Here is a 22,889-nt window from a genome sequence, read left to right on the forward strand (position 1 = left end):
CATGTCTCCAGACCTAAACCCTATTGAGCATCTCAAGGTCTCTAACATCCACCAGCTCCGTGATGTCGTCATGGAGGAGTGGAAGAGGACTCCAGTGGCAACCTGTGAAGCTCTGGTGAACTCCATGCCCAAGAGGGTTAAGGCAGTGCTGGAAAATAATGGTGGCCACACAAAATATTGACACTTTGGGCCCAATTTGGACATTTTCACTTAGGGGTGTACTCACTTTTGTGGCCAGCAGTTTAGACATTAATGGCTGTGTGTTGAGTTATTTTGAGGGGACAGCAAATTTACACTGTTATACAAGATGTACACTCACTACTTTACATTGTAGCAAAGTGTCATTTCTTCAGTGATGTCACATGAAAAGATATAATAAAATATTTACAAAAATGTGAGGGATGTACTCACTTCTGTGAGATACTGTATATTACTATAATATAAACTATATTAATATAACCCCACTCTCGTTTAAAAAACAAATAGTGTGGCAACAATACAATGTTTTGTATATGAAAACTTTAGACACAAACAATGTCTTGAACAGTTTCCAATCAGTCATTTACTTAAAAAGTGACATATTATATATTTAAAATGCCATTGTTTCTCAATGAAATAACAATGAATGAAGTGTGAGACACTGACCCCATTTCATACTGCCTACAGCAGGCTTCTCTGAAGTCTGTAAATGGTGAGAGCTCTGAATGTATTGGTTGGCCATTAAACCAGCGATTATATAAGTCCAATACAGCTTTCTCAGCATCCTCTTCCCTCCGAAACTGTTCAGACAATAAAACAAAGTAAACGGTTACACATTTCCAAGCATAATTCTCTAATGCAGGCTGTCATAGCTACATTGTTTGAAATACGGTTAATTTCATAAACCTGTCTGTTCAATCAAGCAAAAGCACAAAAAAAACACTCAAATTTTACAGTACCTTCACATAAACATTTCCGACCAAATGATCACCATTCATCTCCTCAACCTCTCCATGCTTCTCCATTTCTGTGAAGACTTCCTGTTGAAAACATAATAAATCAGCATTGCAAAATGTAGAAGGAACTACTTCAAAGGAATAGTGCCCAAAAAATAAATAAATAAATATATATATATATATATATATATATATATATATATTGTGGCATCATTTACGGACGCTCATGTTGCTTCAAACCTGTATGACTTTTTTTTGTCCATACAGTGAAAGCCAATGTGGTCCAACGTTGTTTGGACCATAACATTCAAAGTATCTTCTGTGTTAAAGGAAAGAAATAAAAAAGTAATACAGGTTTGGAACAACATGTGAGTGAGTAAATTATGAAAGAATTATTTTTTTATGTTTTACTCTTACATTACATTTCACTCTTTTTTCCCCTTATTTTTGGGTGAACCATCACATTCATTTAACTACTGATTCTCATTAAGCATTATGCGATGTAATATAATCACAAAATAAGAAAGGTGAGACAACTAAAGAAATGTTTTATGTGAAAACTTTTTGAAAAAAAAAAAATGAAATAAGAGCTACTGTAAAATGTCTATGCACCATTCAGGCCTCCACAACTAAAAACCTTGGGTTGCCAGGATTTCTCCCTCACCCAACCAGCACGGCTTTTAATGGTTTCATCTATATGTAAATATTAGCTTTGTTCTTCTAGGAACGTCACTTTAAGTAGAGGTTAGATGTGCACATTTGAGCCATTTAGCATGGTAAAGAGTACAGAAAGACACAGAAACTCTGACCCTAGGGATGCTAAGTCATTTCTGAACCAGGTCCACAGGTCTCATGAAGCAGGAAAAAAAACTAACAAAACAAAACTCATCCTTGATGAAAACTCGTCATAATGTTCCTGCATTTCCACATCACTAACAGCACCTAGCAACAACTTTAAAAATATAATTAGATCACAGAAAGGTGTATTAGAGTACAATATTTTGATATATTGGAAATTATTTCAGGCCAATCTGGCAGACACACAGTAAGCCTTTGTATTGATTTGATTGTAACTAATCATGATATGGGTCAAAGACAAATCTGTTGGCCTGAGCAAACAACATTACAAGTCATTATAGGTCTCATTGTTATACATGACCCATAAAATTACCTAACAAATATTTTTAGGAGTGATGCATACTTGGGGATAAAGTGTCTGCAAAATCTAAATACTGAATTAAATAGACCTTCATTATACCTATAAACATAAGGCCATGGTTCAATCACTGCAGTGTTTGTGAAAAGTTGTATTTAAAAAACAAACTATGGGATCTAATCCGTTAACATTGTTATGGATGCTCTTGATATGTGTCAGTCGTAAAGAAACGTTTAATGCCACAGACTCCTGCAAGCAAGTGGGGGGCAACTTACAGTGTAAACCATCAGCAGACTGGGCATAGTTTTGAGTGTTACGGTATATGTTCATGAGGACAATGGTCTGAAATACAAAATGTGCATCTTTGTAAAAGAAACTCTAAGACTGTTTAGCATCCAGGTCTACAGACCACATGAGATATCAACATTACAAATTAGGCAATTCATGAAAACAAGTGAATTGGGGAGAGTGGGGTCAGCAGGAGAGGTCAGAGATCCATCCAAGATGACACGAGAACTAGTACGTAAAGGTCTTAGGGCTTTGATGAAGCAGAGAAGTATCTTCTGTTTACAATTATGTAAATATGTACAGCTTAGTTAACATATATTCTTGAAACAAGGGCTGTAATTACGCTTATGCAGATCATTACATATTTTTTAAAAATGTTAAAAAGCAAGATGTCTGCTTTCGTCAAAGTACGGAGTCCTTTACTGGATGGAAATAAAGGTGTCTGGAGTCTGCACTCATACTTACCTTAAAATTAAACAATAAAAGTATCTTTTCTAGGCAAGAATCCACACAAACCCATCACCTCTTTTCCATCAATATGGTGCCGGTTTTCATGCAATCTAGGAGCTTTCACAAACTGTATGGTGAAGTAAAGGGGTTAAGTGGCTGGAGATGAAGCCAGCATTCAGCATTTCTTTACTTTCTTTTGCAAGCTCTCCAATTTCCTTGAATCTCAGTAGAAGAATATATAGCAAGCAGAGCAGATCAATGCTGAATGCTTCTCCTATAAGTCATTTTTAAGATTATGTATTGCAAGAAATTAGAAACTGCTCCTTACTGCAAGCATCGATGAAGTAGCTAGCCAAACTTGTTCAGGAAATTTTACCTAACTACAAAACATTCTGATGCAGTTGGTTCTTGAGGCCTCATTTATAAAACACAGGTACGATCGCATTTGATCCTACTTCTAAACCATAAAGAATTTAATTAATTTTAAAGGAGACATGTTATGCTCCTTTTTACAATATGTAATATAAGTCTCTGGTGTCCCCAGAATTTGTCTGTGAAGTTTCAGCTCAAAATACTCCACAGATCCTTCATTATAACATTTTGAAAATGCCTATTTTGAGTGGAAGCAAAAACCCCGCTGTTTTTCGGGCCTGTCTCTTTAAATGCAAATGAGCTGCTGCTCCCCACCCTCTTTTCCAGAATAGAGCTGCGCTATTACAGCTAGTACCTGCTAAAAACATCTGTTTTGGTTCTGATTATCATGTTTATCGCACTGAAATCATGCGTTTTAAACCATATGAGTTTAAACCTCTTATATAAGGTTTTATGAGTGCACACATCCGAAGCACACGGACAGAAAGCGGCTGTCACAGCATGTGAGTACTAAACTAAGTTCTCATTCACACACAAGTTTACGTTTAAAAACACACACGAGTTACAAAAACAGTCGGTTATGTCTGTGAAGGTAAACAGCTGGGAAATAAATCGCATGTTTATTTTAGATCTGTGTGGCAGCAGCAATATACAGTAAATAAATCAATAATTCCACTGCTCTGTTGTCTCCTCTGAGGCTGGGACTCTAAACAGTGTTCTGTGCTCGTCTGTGCAGCCAAAGACAGAAGAGTTAGCATGTTTTGCTCAAACTTTCGCTATGGCATTAGAACTGGTACACTGGTGTCGCTTGCGAAAACACAATAACGGTGCTGTGGGTGTAAACTTACAGATTAAGGGGCGGTATTATTATAATGAGATCCCTTTGCCACGTCACCAAAGGAAGCGAAATCAGATGCGCTAGTTTTCTCAGACGCTTGCAGAAAAAGGCTTCCCAAAACAAAGTTACTGGGTTAATCTTTTTCACGTTTCATTGGTTGGTAGATGCACCAAGGACCTGATTATAGCACTTAAAACCTGGAAAAGTCAGATTTTCATGATATGTCAAGATGAAGTGTGATTTATAAATGTAGGATGCATTAAGGAATTATTTTTGTGCTATAAACATTGTATAAACTGTTTGCAGGTACATTTCAGAAATTGCTGTACATTCACATTTAGGATCATTCTATGCACATCTTTATAAATGAGGCGCTGGTTCCAGATCAGAAAATGTTTACGGATGTTGCAGAACCAGTTTTTCCAGACCAGAATTGTTTTTCTTTGATAGAATGGTATAAAATCGCTCGAGAATGTACAAGCAAGTATAAAATGATTCAGGAATCATGTAGTTGGAAAAAGGGATAACAAACAATTGCCTGGACAATCTCACATTATAAAAACAAATCCATAACACTTTTACTGTTTATTAGAAAGAGCAAGTTTTCAGTTACTTATTACTTGATGTGTAATGTATCAGCGCTGAGGCTGCCTCTCCATCAACTTTGAGTTTTATCTCAATTATCTGGGACAGAAATGGGATTTCTTGCTTACCCCACGAGCTAGCATTATCTCAAGGAAAAGCGGGACTTACAGCGAGAAGGGTCGGCTGTCTGTGCACTGTTTTGGGGGTTACGGTAGATGTTTTAAATCAAGATGGTCTGCAAAGGGAGAAATCAAAATATGTATATAAATAATCCCCAATTGGTTACACAAAAAAATGGTGCTGAGGAAGTTGTCTTTGTGCATCCAAAAGACTGAAACCCGGAGGGACCCCTATTCCCCCCCAAAAAATAAAAAATAAATCCGACCTCGTAAAAAGCTGACCATTTAACTTTCTTAAGCGCATCTTAGAAAGCAATGGATTACCCAACACTCTTAGATCTGGGGCTTGTACCATTATGGTAGTTGAACAAACTCTGGGTTACAGAATTAGTTTTGAGTTGACGAAAACCAAAAAATATACACTCAGGATTTGTTGGTAACATGATCTCTGTCAGCTCAGGTTTTGATCCTGAGTTCATGGAGCATGTGCACATGAAAATGTGACATCAGTAACAAACAGCCAATCACATGCCTTGAAACATGTGGTTCAAGAAGAAAAGGGCTGTCCAAGATAGAAGAAAATTAAAAGAAAACATCATGCTACTGTATATCAGTGCAAGTGAAAGTTGTGAAGTTAGTTTATACAGCTGATTATATATATATATATATATACACATATATATTAGATAAACAGAGACTTGAAAAACTGGGATACTGACTTTATTGCGTCAGAGATGTGTCACTTTGTGAAAGTGACGTGACGTGGCCAAGTATGGTGACCCATACTCGGAATTAGTGCTCTGCATTTACCCATCCAAAGTGCACACACACAGCAATGAACACACACACACCGTGAACACACACCCGGAGCAGTGGGCAGCCATTTATGCTGCGGCGCCCGGGGAGCAGTTGGGGGTTCGGTGCCTTGCTCATTTTGAAATAAAAGGAGCAGTTGATCCTAGAAATAACAAACAGGACGGAGACTGTTCCAAGATATGAAGACTGACAAAATAACGTTATCGCCATTGACAGTGTGACAAGATCATGCAAAGTGTCAATTTTAACTTTTTAAACGGACAAAGCCACAGTATTTTAACCCCAACTACTGAAAAAACTAGAGAAATCAATACTTCTTTTTAATTAATGTTTTAATTAATGTTGTCAGTACATTAGATATATTTCAAATGTTTTATAACATTGGCGGCAGTGTGTGATTTCACTGTTGTAACCTGCAGAATGAGAAATGCGGAAGTTTCACATCTCACACAACAACATTGTTTTGCGTTCGGATGTAAAAGCTCAGCAGACAAACAGGTATGTTAGCCTACAAATCAGTTAATATTGCACCGTTCAAAATAAATATATTAATATAGCTTACTTGTCTTTTTCTGTACTAAAAATGGAGGCAAGATACTCCGCCGTCTTGAACGGTCAATTCGGGATGCGAATGCGCTGCGAGATTACGTCTATTTTTCTTTCAACACCTACTGGACGTATGATTAGATGTTACCAGAGCCACCACTTTACACGAGGAGACTTCAATCTTGCTGAACAATGCTTAACACGACGAGATCCTAACAGGTGACTAGTGCTAGACTAGTCATTTACGGCACTATCTGGCAAAGATCTTTATTGAACAATAAATGCATGAGCAACATAACCACGTAAAATATTTTGGGATAAAAGCGTCAGCTAAATGACTAAATGTAAATGTAAACAAAGACTACAATAAATAAATACACTGTCTATGGGGAATAAACTAAATTTCACAAAGACATCAAAGGAATTACATGCCTGTGCAATCTGAATAGTTTTCTAGTGTTTACGCCAGCTGTCGTAAAACTCCGACACCGTCAGAGCCATTAAATGATTGGCTTACAAGGAGCACGTGGTCGAGTATGTGCACGACAGATTGCCATCTCCTCCTTAAAACAACTCTGTCCCCTTGTCCAAATACCCACACTTGCGGTCTTGGCCACTTGAGAGCGCGTGCGCGCGACAGGAAGTAAGTGTGCAAGTCTGTCCCATGTCTTCAAAGTGCAGTGCCCTTAATGGATACTAAATCCACACTATCTCGAATACCGCTCCGGAGCGCTATTCAAGGCTAAGTGTATCCCATCATGCATCATGTTCTGGAAATAAATCGTGAGACTTTTTGCGAGAAACCTTTCCAATGTAAGTTAAATATTAATATAATAATTAGATATGACAAATAATTTGGTAGAAAAACTGTGTTTTTACTTTTATTGGTGCAAAGATGAGTTGTGGTGATATTTATTTTGTACAACATTTGTAACTGCTTTTTTATCATTTAATTAGAAGCACCACAAATTAAAATTATGTCATGTTCTAGGGACTACTGAACAGACATTTAGAAGTTGATTTTAAAATGCAAAGTATGTCAAATTAAAATTAAAATAAAGCTGTGTAAACACTTGCATTTTTACAACACTATAAGTGTGTCCCATCAGGTAATGAAAAGTTCGACACACACTTCATCCTCACTTGAACGCTTCGGCCAAATACAGGAAATACGTCATATAAGTGTTCAAGTGGTCAAGTGCAAAGACCGCAAGCGTGGGTATTTGAACAAAGCCTGTTTCTACTGACTCTCATGGCAACAGTAGGTGGCGGTATGCACCTGAACAAGTTGGTTGCGACCCGCTAATAAAACCAGAGAGAGAGAGAGAGAGATTCTCATGAGCTATCCTTATGGCATTAGAGTGGGTATATGAAGTAAGACCGGATAAAGTAATAATATGCTCTGACTCAATGGCAGCTCTTATGAGTTTACAATCATGGCAATCAAATAGAAAAGACATTTTAACAGAAATCATGATTACATTATATAGTATTAAAGACTAACTTAGTTTAATTCTGGAACATGGTGATTGTGTGGGTCCTCTCTTTTGAGCTACTTATTATCATGATAATAATTCAAAAAGGTTTATATGTCGCCTTTCAGGACCTAATGGTCCTTTTACAAAGGAAAAGGGAAACAACAAATGAATAGAATGTAAGTCTAAACAGAGGACAGCAGAAAAAAACCCATACATAATCCAATCAAAGCAAGCAAACAAAAAATAGATGTTATACAATAGAGAACCTAAAACAAAAACAGATATGAAATGAGAACCAGGAAACAGAAACATCAGGAAAAATGCATACTGATGACACAGACATCAATTTGCTTAGATAATTCTTTTATGTGGGAAAATGTTGAATGAGAGCTTGAAAGGAGCAGTGCCAAACTCATTATCCCAGAATGTCCCCACTGCAGTCATGCAGTCTCTTCATACTGGCCATCTGTTTTACAGACTAAGCCTGCTTAAAGGAGATGTGCACTCTAATAATTCACTGCAATCATTTTGGGATTATTCATTCATTGTTGAATACTGACCTGATAGTATGAGATCTCATATTTAAAGTACTGGCTTGGTTGACAACAGTGTAGAACAGTGATTCTCAAATTCTCAGTGGTACAGGAATATTTTCTAATATGATCACTGATGACAAGGACAAGGCTATCTTAAAAAATAATTTTTTATTAAAGGGACAATGCATATTAATAAACATTTCTGTCGATATGCCAGAATTAGCCAGAAGGCTATTTTTCACCTGCAGTCCCTAGACAGATGGTAATAGTCACCCTAAAAGAGAGTAAAATTACATATTAATAAAACAATTACAATACATTTAGTAAAAAGTACTATTAAGCTATGATGTACAATAGAAACGCAACAGACCAACAATCAGACAAACATCAGACAAATACATGAACACATACATGCACACAAAGCAAAAAAACCAACGGGGCAGCTAGAGCAGGTCTAGTAGTAAGCTAATGTTGACAGCTCTGATTATCAATGAGCCATTTCTTTAACTGGATCTTAAATGTACTATATATGTTTAGATTTCTAATATTTATGGGGGTGAGGTTCCACTCAGTAGCAGCTCAAACAGAAAAGGCGGTTTGGCCAAATACACTTTTCCTAAAGGGAATGATACAATCTCCCCTCGCTGCACCTCTGGTTCTGCTATGCTCAGCTGTACAGATGTTGACAAACTGATGGAGAGGAGGGGATGATAAACCATGAATAATTTTATAAACAAGACATAGATTTGAACATTTTACCATGTTTTCCCAGCTGAGTAATCTGTGTTTTTGTATTATAGAGCAATGATGAGACATGCTTGGTTTCTTATCCAGAATTTTTAAAGTCCATTTTTAAAGTGATTGCAGAGGTTTCAGAGATGTAACACTAGCTTGTGACCAAATAGGTAAACAGTAAGTTATATGTGAAAAGATCATAGAGTGCATATACATTTTTTTGCTGCCTGTGTAGACATTTGATGGTGAATATGTCTAAAGTTACTGAGGTTGAATAATAATTAAGCTTAATGTAGAGCAGGGGTTCTCAAATCTGGCAATCAAGAGCCACTTTCCTGCAGAGTTCAGCTCCAAACATAATCAAAAACACCTGATTAATTAATCAAATAATGCTTATTTGTGCATGATATAAACCATTGAGAGACCACAGACAGTTGTCATTACCTGTACTGCATTAATAGAAAGTCAGTTAATATAAAGAGTTTTTTTATATATAAAGTATTATTCAAATTATAATTTGACCATGGGGTGGAAAGATTTATGATTTATTTTTAATTTTACATCTCTCACAGCAAAATTAGGTTTTACTAATGTCAACAGAAACTTCAGTCTACCTGCTCCTACCTCAATAAAATTCCAGTAACTTTCTAGTTATCCTGAAGACCCATATTAGCTTGTTTGATCAGGGTTGGAGCTAAACTCTGCAGGAAAGCCAGAGTTGAGAACCCTGCTATGGAGACTGAAGTTTCTGTTAACACTGGGAAAACCAATTTGGACCTCAAGGGGTAGAGTGGAGAACCCCTGCTCTAGAGCAAATTTAAAAGTATATGTTTGAGAGAGTTTGAATCTCAGTCCTAAATTTTCTTTAGGTTGCACTTAAGTATAGTGCACATGCAACATTTCAGGTTTGAAACTTCTTTTAATGAATTTTTCAGTGGTGAGGAAGTGCATGGTAAATTTATGATGATATAAGCATAATAGTCTATGCTTGTCAAACACCGGTTTTGAAGCAGGGGCTGGGGACCACTAGGAGCCTTGGCAAACTTTAAATGGGGACCTATTAAGACTTAAAATTATTTATTACATAGAGGTAACTTATGAATGCAGACAAGAGCTGGAGGAATGGTCACAGAGACAGAACAACAGGTATAGATGAAGAAAGGGAGAAAGAGGCCACATGAATGAATGAATGATCAAGCAACCAACTTTAACGCCAGTTTGGACCAATTGAGATGGACTGATTCCAACATGTGACATGGCATCATTCTGGAAAATAATAAACAACAGGTAGAAAATAAACATACATACAATCTAAACTACGTTAAATTTAGTTTTGCTTACAAATAAGCATAGTTTGTGCCAGCAACAATTATTGGCACAAAAACAAACATTTAGAAACCAAATTGTTTATGGTAGTGTTTAGACTTGTTTGGTTGCACTTGATGTCCTATATAAAATCTACATCTTTAAGCGAAAAACCCTGTGGTCATCCATTATTATAGGAGACATGAAAAATGTGTAATGTATTATTTGACCTATGCATATTTGAGTTACAATGTATTATTTGAGTTGTCATGGTGGTAGCATTAACTAATGTCAGGAAAATGTTATGTTTTTCTCATTAAGGTGCTCAAATACCAAAATACCAAGCTTGATCTTGTTTTTATCTTTAAAAAGATTACTTAAAAAGGCACTTATTTTGATCTTAAAGGCTTAAGTGACGTTTCTAGTCATGACATTACTCATTTCTCTGCTATGTAGAGAAACAACAGCAGATGGAGGCAGAGCAGCAGGACTCGTATGTTCTAGCTGACCAAGACTTGCACAGAGTTTCCTGGCGCAGCAGCCTGCCTCCTTCAGAGCGTCCGGGAGAAAGGAGGACCGCAGAGATGAAGAAGCTGTATGGTAAAGATGCAGCAAAGATTCAGGGGATGGAAGCAGCCATGCAGCTCACCTTTGACCGCAACTGTGACAAAAAACAGCCCAAGTACTGGCCTGTTATACCACTAAATCTGTAGGACGATCAGACCCCATCATTAGTATGCCTGGCACAATAGTGCTGACAGTACTGAAGTGATGCATCAAATCAGCATCTGTGAGGACCTTTTGCATATGTAGAACAAACACTTATGTCCTTATAGACAGATAAAGCATTTAGAGAGTACTTTTAATGTTCAGTTCAGTATGATCAGTAAAAATGTTGAAATTGAGTTAGAGTTCTGCAATTTCCAACTTGCACTCATTTTCTTTTGCGATATCTGTATGTAGTGGCATCCACACAGTTCTATCTTTTTAAAGTTTCTCATATCATGTAAATGATGGAAGAGCTGCTTCGATTTCGGTGTCGTTCTTTTCATGTAGTCATTTCTCCCTAACTAGGTCATTGCCTCCCCCACAGTCTTTGGTTAATGTGTTTTGTCTGTCTCTTCTGTTTTGCATCTCACATGAGCACATGAGACCGACTTATTCTCTGGTGCAGTTTTTACATTGAAATTTCTCCTTTTTTTAATGCAAAAGAAGTCATTGTTTAATTAATGTGGTTTGATTGATTAATAAATGTATTGCATTGAAATGTGTGTGGGTGTGGCAGTTGGTATAGTGCTTATTATGCTTTAGAGATGATACTCTTAACTGATTGAAGTTTTTCAATGAGAAAAAAATGGATATTTGCCCATATATTCTTGTTTTTAACATCCACCTCTGGAGATACAATTAGAAAGATCACTGTTTTACTGGTGTCTTCTGTGACCGCTTGTGAATAGATTTTGAAAGGTGAGTATCTAGTTTTGTGTCTACAAACAAACAAAAAGTGGTTACTTACAAAAATTTATTAAAACATTTGAAAGAATAGTTCACCCCAAAATTAAAATTCACTGGAAGAAACAATATTATGGATAGAGGACTCTATTTTAGGTCTGAATGCCTTAATGATGGATATTTTTTATTATTATTACAAACTCACTTCAAGCCATTAATTGATGGACTGGAGTCATGTGGATTATTGTGATGTTTTTATCAGCTGTTTGGGCTCCTGTTCACTGCAGAGGATCCATGGGTGAGCAAGTGATGTAATGCTAAATTTCTCCAAATCTGTTCCCATGAAGAAACCAACTCGGTTATATCTTGGATGGCCTGTGGTTGTGTACATTTTTGGGTGAACTATTCCTTGAATTAAAATGTACAGAGTTGAACTTGCATTAAATGTACTTTATGTAATGCTAATCATTAAGAACTATGGTGCAATCTATCACCTAGAAACTGTCTCTTATTGTCTTTTTCTTAATTAGCCAATGGCAAACTGACACCCCAGATAAGCCATTAAAATATGTGAATGTAGCCTTGCAACATTGTCGACATTTTCTACACGGGCATCAGGATCTGAGAAATTTGCAGCTTCTCTGTTTGCCCACTTAGTGAGGCCATGCTGGAATAATGCCAAATGGCCAAAACTGAATAGAGTTCCCAGCCTGCCTTCTGGTTGCCATGGTGGTTTTCTCTTAGCATCCTGCAATTTATATTCAGTTGTACTCTCTGGGCTCTCCACAAGTTCAGTATCAAAGTTTACGACAACATGAAATACCAAAAAATTGGTGTGAATGAACCTATATAATGTTCATTTTCTTTTGTAATGAATAAACAGAGCACAACATTTTCCATTACCATGAGCGAGTTTTGACACTGTTTTATCATCCTTGGTTTATCGCTTATATGTTTCTAATGACTACTTGGTACTATATAAGCGCCGGTCTCTGCCATCATTGCGCGTATGGAGGAAAGAGTGGCCCCGTCTAGGGACCCCAAACAGTTACGTCACCGCAGCGATGGTCCCGAGCTGGAGCGACACATTTTGTTCAGTTGAGCGAAACTCTTTCCACTCCAAACACCCGCCGAACTTTCACTAACGCCCCCCGAACACAGAGAACGCAACATGGGTGAGTGCATGTTGGCTAGTGCATCCTCAATGGCGCGTTTGCTCCAGTTTCTTTAATAAGAGTTTACTCTAGTATAACGTTTCTTTCTCTTCTGCTCGTTTTGAGACGCGTTTTCGTCATACTCTTGCTGCGAATAATTTGTAACATTTGATAGCGTTAAAAGGCAGTTTGTTTTGTTTTTGCAGGCAACTGTTTCAAAAAAATACTTTTTTTCCTTCATTTGTTTAACGCGTATTTAAAGTGTTTAAAAGCCACTTTTGCAGACTTCTTAAAAACGGTCTTACGTTAAATGGCAACAGATATTTGTTAGCCCGTTGTATAGGCTATTAGGCTATATTGGTTTACCGTTTAGTTTGGTGTTAGTAGGCTATCAAGTATTTTATATTTCTCCATGTTTTAATAGCCTAATTATTTAGGTGTTTTTTTTCTGAGTTTTGTTTTAGTTGAGGTATAGACAAACAGAATCATTAGGAAAAACAATGTTTATTTCATTTTAGTCTTTTCAAATTCTGCTTTGTGTATTTTTGTATGCATCAGTCAGTTGGAGTGCTATGAGCTTTGCTATGAATCTGTGCTTGTTTATCCTTTACTTATCCAGCATGCAAAATAGAGCTAATTCATTGGAAAGAATTCATTCTTTCATTTGTCCCAGCTGTGTCCTTGGAATGGTTAGTTATAAAGCACATTCTTTACCAGCTGTCTGCATCAAGACTGGCGCTTAAGTGGCACATCTCTGCTCTGTGAATTCCCCTCAAGAGAGTAATGTTAGTTTTGTATTCCTTGATGGAAGAATGTCATCCTTTAGATGACCAGGACTAAAGAAAGTTTATTGTATGAGTCAGAGCCCAAAGTGACTCACTCACTCTCTCTCTCTCTCTCTCTCTCTCTCTCTCTCTCAAAGTCTGTTTGTTTTCATAGCAAGTTTAAACCTTTTCTTCAGAAAGCCACTTCATTCTGACACTGAAGGAGTCTGTGATTGGTCTAAAACTCACAATGATTCTTCTGAGCTTTTATATCATAATTCTATGTTCATATACTAAACCAAATATGCTTTTTAAAGTCTAGAGTGAATACTTTCACTCTCTTCTATTTTTCCATCACATTCGTGCTCTTTCTACCAAAAAGTGAATGGTTTAAATTAAGTGAGGAATTTGTTTGTGCTTTTAGGCTGCAATAAATGGAATAAACAAAGACACAACCTTTCTTGTACTATATACAGCTGTCCAAAGTTTTAGTCTGTAAACAACATCAGACTTGTTATTATTCAGACTACTATTCACACCAAGGAGGATAACTACAATTGTAACTAGAAAGTTTCTAATATGAGAATAGGGATGTCCACACCACTGCAATAACAATAACCGCATAGAGGACCGATACTGTTGGAACCACTTTCAGAACAAATATTTCCAATTGATGAACAATATAAACATTGACAAAGCTTTAAAGAGCTCAAGTGTTTAAAGCAGCATATGAGAAAAATGCAGCACACACTTATAATAAACTGAACATTATCATCCACTTGTGTGAATGCCAATAGTTACTGTCATATCGTTCTTGGTGAACGAGCCTTTACATTGAGAACTGCTTAGCTTCAAAGAGCATTTGCACTTGTACCAAGTGTAGTCAGTGAGAGTAATGTCACCGTTCATTTAGCTATACTTTGCAGCATTTGTTTCCAAGCAACAGCATCCCTCTGTGCAGGGTGCGAACTACGGCGGAGCTAGGGGGAGCTCGGCTCCCCTTAATAAGACATGGGCTCCCCTGAAAACGTGATTTGTGAAATTTTGGGGGGTCTCAAAAAATACTGACAATGTGTTATTTTGACGTGCATTTTCAGTTTTGAGTAATGTGATCATTGTGGATTATTATGTGTAAAATTGCAAAAATATCATTCATTCATGCATGACGGCGATTTAGACCCTAATTCACTTAGTTATCACAATAAAGATAACTATACATGCTATTCTTGTCATGAGCATCAAGGTGTGGGGGCGCTGCGGTGCAAATTCCACTCATGTTTAGTACATGTTAACTTAAAGATTCATAGAAAAAAATATAAACGTTAGACTCTGTGGTCGATTCTGTTTTAAGGTAAGGCATGTTATTCGCAATTATGTGTTGTGGCTGGGTTGTTATAGGTTTTCGATGTCTTAGGCCTAATTGAACGGAGGAAGTATGGTATTCTTCTGTAGCCTGACGACGAGTAACTTTAACCGTTGTTCATGTGAACTCAAAGACAGCCTGATGCTTTGTTTATAGACTATTTGTGGGTGGCTGTTTGTTGTTTCACCTATCAATTTCTGTCGATAAGGTATAATAGGGTAAATCCTGTATAGTGATTTATCCTATATAGTGCTTACATAAAGCAAGTAGTGCATACACTTGTAGCTGTTATGTATCTTTGTAAGTCATTGAGGCAAGCGCACGAAGACACCCCACCCCCCACCCCTTGTTATAAAACAAGTGGGCTCCCCCAATGTCCACGGTATAGTTCGAACACTGTCTCTGTGCATAATCCTACTTACATAATTCCACCTCAGACCTCACAACCTGTGCCATACCATCACGGCAGAGATCATGGTTGCATTCTGTATGAATGAGATCTTGTTTATCCAGTCTGAAACACCTCTGTGTCCATTATGCAAATCACTACTTCTGCCATAACAATAGATCTGTGCCTTTGAGCCATGGTAAAGTCTCATTTTGTGCAGCATAATAACAAAGGTCACTGTAGTGTAGATAACACCAGTCTTCAATTATAAACGTCATTTGTGACCCTGGACCACAAAACCAGTCATAAGGGTCAATGTTTCGAAATTGAGATTTATACATAATTTCCATTGATGTATGGTTTGTTAGGATAGGACAATATTTGGCCGAGATACAACTATTTGAAAATCTGGAATCTGAGGGTGCAAAAAATCTAAATATTGAGAAAATCACATTTAAAATTGTCCAAATGAAGTTCTTATCAATGCATATTACTAATCAAAAATTAAGTTTTAATATATTTATGGTAGGAAATTTACAAAATATATTCATGGAACATGATCTTTACTTAATATCCTAATGATTTTTGGCATAAAAGAAAAATCTGTCATTTTGACCCATACAATGTATTTTTGGCTATTGCTACAAATATACCCCAGCGACTTAAGTCTGGTTTTGTGGTCCAGGGTCACATTTTAAACAGAAATTAAAATCACTTATCCAGTGACATTTCGAGTTATCAAGGGGAATAGGTGACTTTATTTGCTGGAGATGCCCTTTTTCACTAATCTGATCATTTTGTCGGGTCTAATCTTTATCCAGTAGATTCAGGTAGTTTAAACTTACATAAAAGAACTCTTGGGGCCTGATGTATAAAAAAGGCATTGCAAAATACTCTCGCACAGTGGAATAAAAAGTAAACTTGCCATTAAAATGTGCACCCTGGACTATGCATAGTTACTGTATGCCTACACTGGTGTGATATGCTTTTCATTTAATAAACCATGCTTATAATAAAAATGACAACTTCATGTATTGAAGCATTCAAATCAGAAGTAATCATCATCCAGGCATTGTTATATAAACATTATACAAATTTTACCTAATTTAAAAGACATTAAAAAATACATGGGCAATCATCATCCAGTCATGGTACCACACTATTTTTCAGCCACAATTAGGAATGGCATCAAGATATAATAATTCTGCCTGAAATCAGAGACAGTATACTTAAAGTCATACTCTTCTCAACATTGTTATTTAAATCACTACTGATTCAATTTGGAAACTATTAAACTCACATTAGATACTATAACAACTGACAATTTTTCACTTAAGACAACGGATCATATCCTCATTGATGTTTTTTGAGAATTGGCAACTCTCGCTTACAACAAAACCATTATTCTATTATTAATGCTATTATACTATTATTCCCATAATTACTTCTGAACACTCATGCATGTGCTCCAGCATCAGACTTTAATATTTTCATTAATACATTTAGAGAAACCTTTACTCTTGCTTAGAAGAAAACTGCCCAACATTTAAATATTTAAATAAAACAATACAGACCACTATTCAGCATCCCCAATCCAGACCTGTGACCGAATATTGAAATATGTGCTAGACAACACTATAAATACAATATAGCTAGATCTAATCTAAATCACTCATTGTTATTAATTATCATATCATCCATCACAAAAACTTGCTCTATTTTAAAGCACCAAGGCATTACAGACATAACTATAACTTTCTGTAAAGCTGCTTTGAAACCATGTGTATTGTCAGAAGCTCTATACAAATCAATTTTACTTGGTTGTTAGGCAGCCATTGTTAGACAAATCATTGTGAGAGTTTTCTGTGCACTTTTTCCCATTCATCTTCTTCCAACATTAGACAAATATCACATTCTGGTTTATTTCTGTGTTTGGTTTGCATGTTCTTTTGCTCTCTTGATTTTCCTTCGCTCATTTCTTTCCATGGTTATGTATTAGATTCACCTGGTCTAGTGCAATTGATCGTTACGGATTTATATGCCCTCAGTTTGATCACTCCTTTGTTTGGTATTGCTTTTACTATCCTGTGGAAATCTGTCACATTTCTTGGCTCCATATAGAGCTGCATCACTTCTTCCTTACACTGTGACCCGCCATGACAGTAAGCTCGTTCACCATCTGTTATTATCAGTTCAGCTAAAATAGGCCAAGAAATAAAGGTAAAATATCTTGGGATTTAGATCTCCTGTTTGAGGATTATGCACGGGAGTTCTGCGAGCTCGCCGTGTATACGGTGCTGGATGATGCGAGATCATGCGACGCTCAACTCTTTGTTCTGGATCGGGGCTAATTACCATCGCTCCGTGGACCTTCCAGACACCACTGGACTAAGCTGGAGGGAAGGGATCCTCCGGTGTCTGGAGAGTGTCCAGTCCCGATCCAGAACCAGCTCTCCGTCAAACCCGCCGGCCTCCGCTGACTTAGCGCTACTGGACATGGCGCTGCCTCCGGAGTTCTTGGCTCCTGTCCTCGCCCCGGAATCATCCCCAGAAAGTCCTCCTTCGTCTCCGTTGGTCCCGTCCAGCCCTCCTTCGTCTCCTGATTCCCCCGAGTTAACCAGCCTTGCACCTCCAGAGTGCCCTCCAGTGTCTGCTCCTCATAAGCACCCTCCAGAGTCGGCTCCTCGAAAGCGCCTTCCAGAGCACCCTCAAGTGCCCGATCCTAGATCCAGGATTCCTAGTTTTCCCAAGAAAATTTTTTTTTGGGGGGGGCTGTCTGCTCCGCCATGGCCCCCTGAACTCCCAGATCCGCCCTGGAGGCTCTCATGGTCATTTCTAGGGCACCCACCCCCACTCCCCGATGGTACTGTTACGGCGCGGCACGCGCCTTCCGGCAGGGGAGCGATATCTGTCACGTGTGTGTTCCTGTTAAGTTCCTGTTTGTCCTTGTTTGGTCCTTTCAGTTCCTTTTTACCATTATTAGTAATCACCTGTTCCTTGTTATTAGTTATCCTCATCCCCTGTCTATCCCTCGTTATCTGCCCTATTTGAGTTCGAGCCCATTCTGTTCTCCCTTGTCTGGAATTGTTCATGTCAACCTTGCTATGTGTGTTCTTCTGTTTCCTTTTGATTATTAAAATTAGTAAATTCTCCTACGTCTCCTTGCTCCTTTGCTCCATGGTCCTTCACAGCAGCAGTTCCGTGACACTAATAGGTTTGGGATAAGATTACAATTTTTTTTTATCAAGAACACATTAACTGGGTCAAAAGTGACAACAAAAACAAAATATTTTTATTTCAAACAAATGCTGTTCTCTAAAACCTTTTATTTATCAAAGAATCATGGAAAAATGTATCATAGTCTCCACAAAAATATTAGGTAGCAAAAACAGTTGGGATAGACCGAAATGAAAATTCCTGGTCAAAGCCGAAGCCGAACAAAATGAAACACTGGGCCGAAGGCCAAATACTAAATACCGAACGAAGCCATTTTTGAGGGCACACTATTGTCACATGGCATAAGAACCAAATGCAACACATCAGTTTCATTATATGGGAAAAAAATGTGCTGTTTGTGTTCCATGGGAGAAAGTAAGGGGTTTCAAATGACATAGGGGTGAGTAAATAATGACAGGTTTTCATAATGACAATTATATTTCATAGTTATGACTATTGTTATGGAACAACTGCTAACCTAAAATTTAGTTTCCATGATCATAATTGTTACATATAACTGGCATGCACCTCTATGGAAAGAAAGCATGTACATGCAACAGATTAACCAGTTCTATTTATATTTGAAAGCAATGTTTTTATTGTCTAAAGTTGTTATTAAAGTAACGCATTGCTTCCGGATATTTTAAAACAGTTTTACTTTGGGAATGAACAGCTTGCCCACTGCTGTGATGTCATCCTTAGACCCTGCCCTTGAGAATCTGGGCCAAAAGGATTATGGGTTTGCAAAGAGGGATTTAAACCTAACAACACAGATCATTTAGAGGGGGTGAGAAAGATATTTTACCTTTATTTCTTGGCCTATTTTAGCTGAACTGATAATAACAGATGGTGAACGAGCTGGTGAATGAGCTTTTGACGAGATAATAAATACTGATAATTCTTGATGCACTATCATGATTTCTTCCATTCTCTCTGTGCAGTTCTCAGAGCAGGAGATCTGGCCTGTTTAAAGGACATAGATCAAGTCCTTTGTTTAGTTTTGTGGTGTGTGTGTGTGTTTTGTAATTATCATACCTGCACTGTTGGTATCAAAGATTAATACCAACTTTTCTGGATAAAGGCCTATATGTAGTTTTCATAACGTTTTCAGCAACAGTCATTGTTAATTCATTGTCTGTTTTGTGATCTGGCTAATCCTATTAGTATCATATAATTAAGTTAAAGAGACAGTTCACCCAAAAATGAAAATCTATCGTGTATTCATCCTCAAGTTGTTCCAAACCTGTATGAGCTTCTTTCTTCTGTTGAGCACAAAATATATTTTGAAGAATGTTGGTAACCAAACAGTTGACAGTAGTGATTGACTTCCTAAAATACTATGGAAGTCAATAGCTACTGTCAACTCTTTGGTTACCAACATTTAAAGGGGTCATCGGATGCAAAATTCACTTTTACATGTTGTTTGAACTGAAATGTGTGTTGGCAGTGTGTGTACACAACCACTCTATAATGATAAAAATCCACCCAGTGGTTTTTTTAAATCCCCAAAAATCATAACCCCTTTCTCAGATTAAGCCGTTCTTAGATTCTTGTCTGTGTGATGTCACACAAACACAGGCCGCTCCCACGATTGTTGATTGACACTGGTGTTTTACGTCAGACCTGCCCTGAGTGAACTGTCATCAGTCCGCCATTGTTTTCGACGCCGGAGCAGGAGTAGACAAGAATGGCTCCTAAGCGATTGAGATGTTCTGTTGTTGGATGTAATAATGAACATAGCAGTCGTCATTTACTCCCGACATCTGAGCTGCTGAAGACACAGTGGATTATGTTTGTTTTTAAAGGGAATGTGGCCCCTGATCTACCTAAATGCGTCTATATGCAGCTGTGCTGCATATTTTTGTGGAAAACATGATAGAATACCACTAATTGTCACGTGTGTGTTTCTGTTTAGTTTCTGTTTGTCCTTATTTGGTCCTTCCTGTTCCTTTTTACCATTATTAGAAATCACCTGTTCCTTGTTATTAGTTATCCTCATCACCTGTCTGCCCCTCGCTATCTGCCCTATTTGAGTAACCTTGCTACATGTGTTTTTCGGTTTCCTTTTGATTATTAAAATTAGTAAATTCTCCTACATCTCCTTGCTCCTTTGCTCCGTGCTCCTACACAGCAGCAGTTCCGTGACAGAATTCCAGACCGACATAAAGTGAGCGGCGCCTTTCCACCCCGTGTTTCTTTTCCATTTTTGAAAAGTTTTTTGTTTCTGTTTTCCCTGGCGGCAATGGAAACCACCGCACGATTTTCGGCCCTAGCCCGCAGAGATCTCCTGTTTGAGGATTATGCATGGGAGTTCTGCGAGCTCGCCGTGTATATACGGTGCTGGATGATGCGAGATCATGCAACGCTCAACTCTTTGTTCTGGATCGGGGCTAATTACCATCGCCCCGTGGACCTTCCAGACACCACTGGACTAAGCTGGAGGGAAGGGATCCTCCGGTGTGGAGAGCGTCCAGAACCAGCTCTCCGTCAAGCCCGCCGGCCGCCGCTGACTTAGCGCTTCTGGACATGGCACTGCCTCCGAAGTTCTCGGCTCCTGTCCTTGCCCCGGAATCATCCCCAGAAAGTTCTCCTTCGTCTCCGCTGGTCCCGTCCAGCCCTCCTTCGTCTCCTGATTCCCCCGAGTTAACCAGCCTTGCACCTCCAGAGTGCCCTCAAGTGTCTGCTCCTCGTAAGCGCCCTCCAGAGTCGGCTCCTCAAAAGCACCTTCCAGAGCACCCTCAAGTGCCCGATCCTCCAGAGCAGCCCCCAGGATTCCTAGTTTTCCCCAAGAACATTTTTTTTGGGGGGGGGGCTGTCTGCTCCGCCATGGCCCCCTGAACTCCCAGATCCGCCCTGGAGGCTCTCATGGTCTTGTAGCGTCTCGACCAATCTGACACACTAATTTTAATTTGATTTAACAAATCAATTATTCATTAGATTAACAAATCGTCACAGTCCCCTCACTCAATAAACTGGATGCCAGGATTTCTGCTGAACACCAGGCCCTCTGGTCACCATGACAACTAATCATGATATCACTGGTTTTATGACCCCCCAGGAATGTGAGTAGTGAACTGTCATCAGTCCGCCATTGTTTTCGACGCCGGAGCAGGAGTAGACAAGAATGGCTCCTAAGCGATTGAGATGTTCTGTTGTTGGATGTAATAATGAACATAGCAGTCGTCATTTACTCCCGACATCTGAGCTGCTGAAGACACAGTGGATTATGTTTGTTTTTAAAGGGAATGTGGCCCCTGATCTACCTAAATGCGTCTATATGCAGCTGTGCTGCATATTTTTGTGGAAAACATGATAGAATACCACTAATTGTCACGTGTGTGTTTCTGTTTAGTTTCTGTTTGTCCTTATTTGGTCCTTCCTGTTCCTTTTTACCATTATTAGAAATCACCTGTTCCTTGTTATTAGTTATCCTCATCACCTGTCTGCCCCTCGCTATCTGCCCTATTTGAGTAACCTTGCTACATGTGTTTTTCGGTTTCCTTTTGATTATTAAAATTAGTAAATTCTCCTACATCTCCTTGCTCCTTTGCTCCGTGCTCCTACACAGCAGCAGTTCCGTGACAGAATTCCAGACCGACATAAAGTGAGCGGCGCCTTTCCACCCCGTGTTTCTTTTCCATTTTTGAAAAGTTTTTTGTTTCTGTTTTCCCTGGCGGCAATGGAAACCACCGCACGATTTTCGGCCCTAGCCCGCAGAGATCTCCTGTTTGAGGATTATGCATGGGAGTTCTGCGAGCTCGCCGTGTATATACGGTGCTGGATGATGCGAGATCATGCAACGCTCAACTCTTTGTTCTGGATCGGGGCTAATTACCATCGCCCCGTGGACCTTCCAGACACCACTGGACTAAGCTGGAGGGAAGGGATCCTCCGGTGTGGAGAGCGTCCAGAACCAGCTCTCCGTCAAGCCCGCCGGCCGCCGCTGACTTAGCGCTTCTGGACATGGCACTGCCTCCGAAGTTCTCGGCTCCTGTCCTTGCCCCGGAATCATCCCCAGAAAGTTCTCCTTCGTCTCCGCTGGTCCCGTCCAGCCCTCCTTCGTCTCCTGATTCCCCCGAGTTAACCAGCCTTGCACCTCCAGAGTGCCCTCAAGTGTCTGCTCCTCGTAAGCGCCCTCCAGAGTCGGCTCCTCAAAAGCACCTTCCAGAGCACCCTCAAGTGCCCGATCCTCCAGAGCAGCCCCCAGGATTCCTAGTTTTCCCCAAGAACATTTTTTTTGGGGGGGGGGCTGTCTGCTCCGCCATGGCCCCCTGAACTCCCAGATCCGCCCTGGAGGCTCTCATGGTCTTGTAGCGTCTCGACCAATCTGACACACTAATTTTAATTTGATTTAACAAATCAATTATTCATTAGATTAACAAATCGTCACAGT

The 22,889-nt window shown here is 38.8% G+C and overlaps 2 protein-coding genes across 2 annotated transcripts in view; one reads left to right on the top strand and one right to left on the bottom strand.

The window, feature by feature from the left end:
- The window catches only part of LOC107588859 (splicing factor U2AF 35 kDa subunit-like), an 8,649-nt gene extending 3,787 nt beyond the window's left edge, over nt 1-4,862 (bottom strand). The window contains exons 1-4 of the mRNA XM_016277098.1: nt 4,793-4,862; nt 2,367-2,433; nt 939-1,019; nt 646-779 (exon numbers count right to left, since the gene is read on the bottom strand). Of these exons, the coding sequence (XP_016132584.1) occupies nt 646-779; nt 939-1,019; nt 2,367-2,393 (242 nt within the window). The 5' untranslated portion in view covers nt 2,394-2,433; nt 4,793-4,862. The remainder of the gene's footprint in view (nt 1-645; nt 780-938; nt 1,020-2,366; nt 2,434-4,792) is intronic.
- Nucleotides 4,863-12,668: 7,806 nt separating this feature from the next.
- LOC107588840 (neuronal membrane glycoprotein M6-b-like) overlaps nt 12,669-22,889 on the top strand; it is a 70,323-nt gene continuing 60,102 nt past the window's right edge. Inside the window, exon 1 of the mRNA XM_016277074.1 lies at nt 12,669-12,786. Coding sequence (XP_016132560.1) covers nt 12,783-12,786 — 4 coding nt within the window. The 5' untranslated portion in view covers nt 12,669-12,782. The remainder of the gene's footprint in view (nt 12,787-22,889) is intronic.

The sequence above is a fragment of the Sinocyclocheilus grahami genome, unplaced genomic scaffold (assembly GCF_001515645.1).
Source record: "Sinocyclocheilus grahami isolate Dianchi unplaced genomic scaffold, SAMN03320097.WGS_v1.1 scaffold108.1, whole genome shotgun sequence".
NCBI classification, from domain to species: Eukaryota; Metazoa; Chordata; class Actinopteri; order Cypriniformes; family Cyprinidae; genus Sinocyclocheilus; species Sinocyclocheilus grahami.